This window comes from Dromaius novaehollandiae, chromosome 3 (genome assembly GCF_036370855.1).
Source record: "Dromaius novaehollandiae isolate bDroNov1 chromosome 3, bDroNov1.hap1, whole genome shotgun sequence".
Classification (NCBI taxonomy): Eukaryota; Metazoa; Chordata; class Aves; order Casuariiformes; family Dromaiidae; genus Dromaius; species Dromaius novaehollandiae.
In genome coordinates this window covers 37,322,110-37,331,897 of record NC_088100.1, presented here as the reverse complement: position 1 = coordinate 37,331,897, position 9,788 = coordinate 37,322,110, and the positions used below count along the sequence as shown (strand labels likewise).

At 36.3% G+C, this 9,788-nt stretch overlaps 1 protein-coding gene across 3 annotated transcripts in view; it reads right to left on the bottom strand.

The window, feature by feature from the left end:
- Positions 1-3,648: 3,648 nt before the first annotated feature.
- BCKDHB (branched chain keto acid dehydrogenase E1 subunit beta) overlaps positions 3,649-9,788 on the bottom strand; it is a 140,276-nt gene continuing 134,136 nt past the window's right edge. For 2 of the 3 annotated variants that reach the window (XM_064508707.1, XM_064508708.1), the window contains 2 exons: positions 8,911-9,063; positions 3,649-3,988 (listed from right to left, as the gene is read on the bottom strand). In XM_064508707.1, coding sequence (XP_064364777.1) covers positions 8,923-9,063 — 141 coding nt within the window. In that variant the 3' untranslated portion in view covers positions 3,649-3,988; positions 8,911-8,922. The remainder of the gene's footprint in view (positions 3,989-8,910; positions 9,064-9,788) is intronic. The other variant, XM_064508710.1, reaches the window with a different exon arrangement.

Sequence of the window (9,788 nt, the reverse complement as noted above, 5' to 3'; positions counted from 1 at the left end):
CAGAAAAATAGTCAGACATGAGCCATCCGAGCCCCAGAAAACAAAGGGCTCCATTCAGATGCCTGAACACAGACATCTAGTGCCATTTGAGATGCCCTAAGGCACCCAAGATACACATGGGGCTTGCAGGTATCACATAGGACCTATGGAAGCAGCAGATAGAGACTGGAGACCACGCAGGATACCCTAGGGTGTCTCAAATGGTACTTGATGCCAAAGCATATGCAACTGAATTAAGTCCTAAAAATCTTGTTTATACTTAAGTCAGATGTACATCTCCTGTATCTAACAAACACAAATCCTGCAGAGCTGCTAAGCAGCAAAACAGCTGCAAAAAAATTGCGTCCTTATTTCAGGTCTACCGAAAGCTGGCAGAGCTTACAGACTGTGTTGGCTTATTTTGTTATGAACATATAATGCTCACTGAACCCCATGAGTTGCTGTGATAATAATCTCTGCCAACTCGCTGAATGGATTCCTTTCAGCTCCTGCCTCTGAAGTTATGTGGCTACAATAGAGCTTCCGCAATATACCAGTACACTGTGAACACCATTTTTTAGCTACAGAAGCCAGATAGCTGTCTGAAAAGAGTCATGAGCTCAGAACTGATTATCAGACCATAGGAGAGGAAGGTCATTGCGTCAAAACTCCTGGCTACTGCACTACACTAAGAGTATACAACTGTATAATCCTCTTATAAACATTCACCATTCCACAAGGGAAAACATCTCAATTGGTTTAAATAAGTTTTTTATTAATTGGTACACCGTTTATGACTATGAAGTTGTTATGGCACTACAGTCTTAACAGAGCTAGATGACAAGAGACAAGCGTACGAGTCTTTCATCTGCAGTTAATAAATCTGTGATCCTATGAAGGCTCTGCAGGTCTTTCTTGAATTCCAGTCTGCTGTCTCAGGATTTAGCATGATGTAGTTTACACAAAAAATCGTTAGTGCATAATCTAGCTGCATTTTAGGTAACGTAAACATGTGGATAATTCAAAAATAAAAATCCAACTTAATACTAACAATCTCAGAGCAAAATTTGCAAAATCTACCATTAAACTATGTACAATAATGATTTCCTGCAATTAGTATTAAATGAGCATGACCAGATAAGTTATTCATTTTCTGGACTAACAGCAAGAAATACTGACATAAGTTTTGCTTTAGGAACCATTACTTATAGTAAAAGGATCACTGCCTATTTCTCTTCACACTTTCTGCATAATCTAATTGACCTAATTAAGAAACTTAAATGGTTAAAAACAGAAAATATGACTTGTCCTTGGATTTTATTATTGACGAACTTAATGAGACACACTTATTCATATGTACACCTTCCTTTTCAATTTAGAACTATATATCATTTTTTCACAACACATACTTTTAACAGCCACCATCCTTAAGCACAGGTTACATGAGTGCACACTGCCATCTAGGCAGGTTTTTGGGAGCAGCACATATTTTAAAAGGAACCATCTTTGCCAGGGAGAAATACTTCTGGTATCCAAAACAGAGGAAAGAGGAATAATTTTTACACTATTAAAAAATTACACATTCCCACTCACTGCAAATATAAAACCTACTTCCCAACCAGATTGTAGTAGTCATCATTAACAGCAAATATTTTCTAAGTATGTTTACTGAAACATGTTATTTCAGTATTTCCATATATGTAACTTGAATTTAACCTGCACAGTAAATTAGAAAACGCTTGCATCTATGAAAACCACAAATACAAGATACATAGTGCTGAGGCTATTAATTAACAGCAAATTTTACTTTGGCACTACTGTAATTGTGTCTGCTTCATATGCTTTGAAATAACAATGCTAGTACATTTTACAAGAAAGTTAATAAAATATCTATTGATTTTATACAAGGAGAGAAATATTTTTAAAATAACTTTTCTTCATAGAAAAAATAGCTTCCATCAATCAGAAAAAATATAAAACACATAATGCATATAGCTTATTTAAAACAATAAATTCTATAAACAGCATTTACAGAAGACTTACAGATAAGAAAAGATTTACAGAAGATTTGACAATGTCATTTTGATTAGAAACATATCAAACAGCTTCATTTTCAGCTGTATTATCACAAAATTTCTTCATCCTCCTTTCATTCCAGCAGGATAATGTGGGATTCTGCAGGGAAGGTATGAAATACGCATGTAGAAAGTTACACAAAATGGTAATAGAACCTGAAAAGATTATAATTTAGCACCTTCCATTTGTCTGTGTCCCTTGAACATGGCTTTTTGAATTCAGTTCTGCTGGAGGGCATGCACCATTCCATCTAAACAACAAACCAGACCACCAAGAGTGCCCCCGAGCTGGGAGAGCGAGAACTGCCTAGAAGCCCCAAGAAGCACACCGCTGTGAGTTGTGGGTGTGTGTGCATGTCAGCACCCAAATTCAAAAAAGTTGTCCCAAAGGCCAAGATTCCTTTGGATTGCAGTGGAAGTGCCTGATAACGACTCCCTAAATCATTGGGATGGATGATAGAGGGGCATGGAGGGGAATATCCACTGTCACTCAGTGGGAAGTTATCCTCCTGAGCTTCTCCCTGGGTGCTTCAGCCACATCTCAGGGATTGCTCTGAACAGAGCAATCTGTTTAGAAAGATATTCTTCCCTCTCCATGAAAGGAGTTCCCCCTGAATAAGAGTGGAAATGTGGTTATTTGGCTACTGGCGTATTTTTCCTGCATATAATAAGAAGTAACACAGATTTTTAGCACGAGATTCATCTGTACAGAGAGAAAAGCAAGCAGAGACACTACAAACTGCTGAATTCACACTTCATTTACGTGTTGGAAAAACAAGCAGAGTTGGTACCAAAGGCATTCAGTAACAGGCTTTGAAACTACCATGCTTGAAGAAGATCCACTGCCCTTTCAGCACTCCTGGAATGTAGGACAAAGTAGGACAATTTTCACAGCAAGCATCTTTGCTCTGTCCTTGGCTTGTCATATGGAAAAGATGGACATTACTAAAAATTAAGTAAACATCTCTACTCAGTTCAAAAGCTCTCCATCTGAAAGACTAGAATCCTTTTAGCATTTAGGGATGGTTAGTGCATTTTCTATTAGCACAGGAAAAATAAATACTCAGATTGAACTTTATTATGGCCTTTTTGGTAATTTTGTATTTCTACATCCTCATCAACAGAAAATGACATGTGCATTGTCTCTTCTTCCACCACTGGCATGAATATGGCAGAGTATTGTTACCTTTTTTTTTGGACAAGTTAGCACATTTTATTTAACTGTTCAGCAGCAGACATATCCCACATCTAAATGAAAAATAATTAAATAAAAATATTGCAGTAAATGTAGCAACGGAGCCTATCATCTGTAGCACTTTTTAACACAGCAACAAAATCTCTCATTTCTTCTCAAGAAACATGGAGTTTTCATTTCCCTTGCAGAGGGCGAAATCAGTATTTTGGGCCTATTTTACATGAAGCCACTCAACTGATAAAGACAGACGACTAATGACACTGGTTAAAGATCTTAGTCTGAAGCCAGATTTGGCCAGACACACAAGTTGGTCTTGCTTTATTTTGTTGAAAATATATAGTCACACTCAAAGGACTTCTTTGGGTTTTCCTGAAGCAACAACAAAAACAAGAGACAACATGTGCATAATTAGTTTTATTGAATAAAATCCTGTTTCTAATATTTACACAGTGAAATTTAGAGATGTAACCTAGTGAAGCACTGCAAAATGTGTAACATTCACACTGCCTCTAGAATATCTTTAAATACATCTGAAACTATTATAGGAATCACCTGTCCATCATTGATTTCATAATTAGTGGGGATTTGAACTTTTTGAAGAATAGCCAAGATGAACATTAAGGATAGTTGACTTCAGAGAAAACAGTCTGTGCTATACAAATTCCAAAACCAAAAGCTCTGAGTAAACGTCAAGAATTTTGAAGAAGGCTTCTGTATTTCCCTGTTGTTCTTCTCATCTCTGCAGAAGATGACAAAATAAATTACAGATTTTAAGGCTGAAAGTAACATCCACAACTTAAACACATACTGCTCAGCATGGCAGTGCTACATTAAATTTATAATGTAATCTGTAGTATACAAAAGATAATTTTCCTCCTTCAGGTGTAAATTTGGATTAAACCCATTTCTAACCAGTGGTGAAAGGTATGTTCTTAGGCATAATTGACTTGATGTTTTCTTCCAGTTTGGCTACTTACGCAGATTTAATATAAACACCACCCTCACCCATTTACCCCCAAGGATGTCTAAACTATAATTTAACAATGTACATACTTATGTACAAAAAACTGTATTAAAATGCTAAAGCTGCCAAGGCAGACACTTAGAAATTAGAAATACTGTAACTGATGTCTAGTGTCTAGACAACACTAATTATGGCCATTTACACATAAACTTTATGATGAAGTGTCTTCCATCCCACTCTGGTATCTTAGGCAAAGAACGTTTGTTTGTTTTTTTTCTTCAAAACTTTACTAGATATACTATCAATCTACCACTGCAGAGAAGAGGCGCCTTGTAAAACAAACAACTGCAATCAAGACTTTTCCCAAATTTTTTTCTGTTTTTAAGAAAATTTCATTATTACTTATCTTGCATGGATCCTCAGCAAGCTTTGAATGCAAGACCGAGATCAACAAATAGAGATTTGCAACAATTATCCTAACAGACTAACTCATAGCACTATAGACTGTTATCTTATATTTCGACTACCCCCCATTTGTGAATGAGACATAATTCACCAGCCATTTTCATAATTTTTTTCTGCTATTCAGCAGGAAAAAAAAAAGTCAAGAACCGGGATTCTTGCATTCAGTTCAAGCCTCTGAAAGCTGTTTATTTTAGTGTTTATTCTAGTTTATTCTAGACAGCCCATTATGAACAGCAGTCATACTAGCCTGAGAGATTTGTGATCCAAAGTTGAAAAAAACCTAGTTGTTAGTCTCAGGTTAACAAGAAATGATATTGCATAGTCTCTCTCATATTTTATTTATTAAACTGGGAGAGGAATTATATTTTTCCTGTTTCTCAAGTTAAAATTTATGAGGCACTGCCTAACAAGGACTAAAGAGAAGACAGTTACTAACCTAAGTATCTAATGGGTCCCTTCCTCTTTCCAAGCATGACATATTGCTTGAGAAAGGGAAGGCATTCCTGATATTTGCAAGTCTCTCCGAACTGGAGCACCGGTTCTGTGCAAACTATATTGGATGTCAAAAATGTTTCAAATACAGGATTGGAAAGAAAGAAAAAAAATCAAATCAAACTTCCATCCCCTATTATTAAAATGCCAGCTCTTTCTAACTTTTTAGTACACTTAAACTTTCCAATAACCAAGAAGAAAGGAGATTTGAGACTAAATGATTTCAATTTTGATAGTTACAATTGTAAGTGGAAAGTGTTCCCTAATGAAGTTACTCAGTGTGATAACTCACTATTTTTACAGACTAAATTTGTAATAGTAATGGTCTCTGTATATACACATACACACATATACTCTCTCACACAGGTGAACTGTCATCTGGTAGGGACTGCTTTAAAACTCAGAATTTGACAAGATATAAAACATGGTAGAAAAAGCTGCAAAAGGTAACAGGAAAGCACTTGGCCATTTGTCATTTCTGTGCTACAGCCACTCAAAAATATATTTGTGTATCACTAGAGTATATTTTATAAAATGCATTGGCTTTTGTCTTCTTTTATCTTTCTTCTTTTCTTTAATGAACAGCCAGACACCATACCAGCTATCCAGGAACTGTGTAACCATCTTAATCTCATTGCTTCTGTTTTCTTTATCTTTTTTCCTCCTACAAAGAGCTATCTGGAATACAGCTACCTACCTGGAAGCTATTTTCCTTATAGCAAATATAGCTATAAATGTTAATCACTAAGAAGCTACTAAAAGATACAGATTTTGCTCGTCTCTCTCATCGATGAGGTATACAGCATGCATTATTGAACTTGATCTTTGAGCAGGAAAACTATATGTACTGTCAACCTCAAGATAAGCCACTATGTATGTGTGAGACACTGTCAACATAGGTTTGAATAAACCCAAATACACAGTAAGACAGTAAGGCTACTTTTAAAAATGACTAGCATCCAGCTTGAGACTCTGCATTAGCCTCAGACACTGTGCAGTAAGTGAATTCAAGTGCATGAGAGGAACCTTTTTAGGTAGGAGGCACATTTGTACACAAAGCAAGCAGATTTCAGATACAGTTGGTCTTTTTTATTTCTTTATGAAGAAGATACAGAATTAATCTTTGTTAATTAAGAAATGCTTTTCTAGTAACTTAAAAGCATAATGTTATCAGTAAAAATAACTTTGGAGTTAACATCCTCATGCTATTACTCGGAACCCATTTCCAGGTCTGAATAACAGCAAGTCTGAAGAGGACTTTCAAACACAGTCGTAGACCATGAAATATCATAGAATTTGGTGTTATCTGGTAACGAGTGAAGGGAATCATATCACTGCAGACTTCCTGAAATGAAGTTGCAGATAGCTTCTGACTCAGAGAGATCTCAAGTCATGTTAGAAAGGATATTCTAACATATAGCATAGATATATTTGACAATATTATTATTTTATTTTTAACAAACTGATTGAAAGTAATGGATGAAACAAATTGTAGTAACAAATTCTGATTAAGAGGAGAAAAGAAGAAAATAGCCAGGCACACCACCAGGTTGTACTCAAACAGAAATGACTTGAAACATAAGTGAAGCAATGACTTAGCCAACTTGGTGATTTCTGTAGTTTGAAAGCGAACTTTATATGCCTCTCCATCACTGGGACCTGCTAGCTCCTCTTTTTCTCTCCAGCAGTAGGACAAGAAGCAGTCCCACTTTCCTAACATCCACAAGACTGTGGTTCTGCTAAAATCCACATAAACTGTAAGACTATTTCTGAGAAAAGATTTATCTGGTCTCCCTATACCTGAGGCAGTTTGGAATATATTAACCTCAGTGTTCTAGACTAACAAATAACCTCGTCAATGTTATGCTGAATGCAAAAAAAACCAGTCAATAAGCTAGCCCCTAGGTAGGCCAAATGAACTTCATTAGTTGTTCGTAACCTCCTGTGATATTTTTGCATGATGCAGCCCACAGGAGAAATTTAAATATGAATGCAGATGACTTCTCCATATGACTCAGTCCACATTACCTTCACAGAAAGGCTTTCCAGTTTAGAAACTGGGTTGTATACAAGTTCACTGCAATCCTAGAATCCATTTCTTTCTCCTCATACCTCCCTCATTTTACCATTCTATGCAGGAATGGGGGTTAAACTAAGTCTCTGAACCACTAGATCTCCTCAGTTTGTCTCCCTCTATTTGTATACAAGTAAGAATGTTTAATCTCCAAGAAAGGAACAGATTACAGGATACCTATCCCAATAGGCCAATAACTCTTCTGAAGGAGAAGGGACATCCAGTTCTCTTAAGGACAGCTGCACTGACAGAGGTACCAGATTCAAAAGAAAATAAATCTTTAATAAGTTTAGTACAATTCAGATAAAAGGCAAAGACTGAAAAAGACAGCATTTACCACATATTCTATAAAACAGGCTACAACATTCTTCAGTTCTGATATGTCAACAATGGGTAATTTTGGAGAAATACTGTAAGTGGAACTACATTACTTTCTGGAGACACTGCCTCACTGGCCCCACTTCACATAGGGGAACTCAACCTTATGGTACCAGGGGAGATAAAGTTAGGGAAATGCAAAAGTTGGTCCTGAAAGTAAATACGTATATAAACAGGACTATCTTTGAGGTATTCACCACCTCCTATCCCTTGTCCAAAATGTAATTTATAGCTTAACACACAGGTAAAATGGACACAAGAGGGCGCCCCTAATATAGGGCACAGTCCTATGGTCATCAGTGTCAACAGCAAAAGCAGCCGGTTACATGTTATAGGATCCCCCTACTCCAAAGGAAAATGGGCCAGTTTTCATTTTAGCTTAGACGTACAGGATCCATCAAGACCCGACCTCAAAAACTATACTACCTAATTCACCTAATTAAAGGAACTACAGCATACAATGTGTTCATACATTTCCTAACTGTTAAACTTCGGTCAGCAAACACAAAAAGTTCTATAATAATAATACACAATCTTTTCTTAAGTCCTGGCTGGCCAATACAGAGTCTAATGGTACTTATGTGTGTGCAGGAAGACACATAGTATTACATTACAACAATATCAAAGACAAAATGTGTTTCACACTCTGATTAATATAGGCAAGAAATATATATTACTTCGCAGCCTAGGTGCTTGAAGGGTTCTGCAAACAGAAATCTTCAAGTGTGTCCAAATTATGAGAAAACTATGCGGAAACATGATTTTTTTTTAGAGTGTTAAATATAAGTCTTAAATTTGTATTTGAACAGAACTGTAACACACTACAGACAGACAGTTCACCTATTTTCAATGTACTGCATATGTCTGCAATGCAGTGTAATTCAGTACAAGCTGGGACTTACTGGTACTTCACAGGATTACAGGCCACCATGAAGAGTGGGAAATTCCAAAATTTAACAACATGCTTTACCTGTGAAATAACTGTAAGTCTTTTAATATAAGTGAAAATATATCCTGTCAATTAACTACTGCTTTCACCTGATCTTATTTCTCAGGATACAAGACGTTCAATTTTCTGACTGATTTCAATGGCACTGCTTGAAAACAGTCCAACACCTTTAAGACTGGAGGCCTGAAGCCATAAGGGGCACATTTTCATATATTAAAAAAAAAGAAAAAAAGAGAGAGAGAGAGAGAGAGAGAGAAATAGTACTTTACCCCCAAACCTTCCAATTTCTCTGTCAGAAAGCTTACAGGCAAACTCTCAGGATAAGATGATATTTCTCACCTGTATTACTTCTCAGTAATTAATCATTTTTCGAAGTGCATCATAGCATTTCCATTTGTCTGGGATGTAGAAAGGCTCAAAGATGTGAGGGAAAGGAGTGTCATAGCCACATACTCTTGAAATAGGAGCCTCTAAATTCAAAAAGCACTCCTCCTATTAACAGAAATATAGGATAAATGTTAGGGAGGCCATTAGTTTCGGAAGTCTTGCATCACAAATTGAGTTCTAATGAACTCTGCCAGACTGAAGGTCCTGGAAACTCAAATCTTCTATTTATATAACAGCATAAGTAGTCCAGACCAGAAGAGTGATTCCTTTTGCTCAAAGGTACATACTAAAAGAACAACTTGTATTAATGTTATTTTGTTTCTCAACGTATCTGCTGCATTCACTTGTATGCAGGTTATTTTTAGTACGTTTGCTATACATCCAAAGAAGTGCTGCCAAGAAACAAATATTTTAGGAACAAAGGAGTAAGTTTCTTTCCTGTGCCACCTTTAAACAAATAGGAAAATTACATGATTTAAAAGTGTATATTATTTGTTGCATATATGAACATCATATTCAAACATATTTCAAGCTTTAGAGTGCAAAGCTATGAATTTGAACTCATATGGACTTGCATACCTTTGACACTTTTGAGTCAAATCCATGTTCTACAAATATAAACACAATCTTTGTTCTGTTGAGAACTCAGATTTGGCAATGACTGTGAGAGCTGCATTACTCAACCTCGTAGGGCACAAAACATTACAAATACACCACACTAACCTGACAGTGACCTGTGGAAACATGCAACAAGTGTTATCAGCTTTAATAATCAAACAAGTAACGAGGTTTAAATCTTTCTACTCTCACAAGCAACAGAGTGAGAGCAG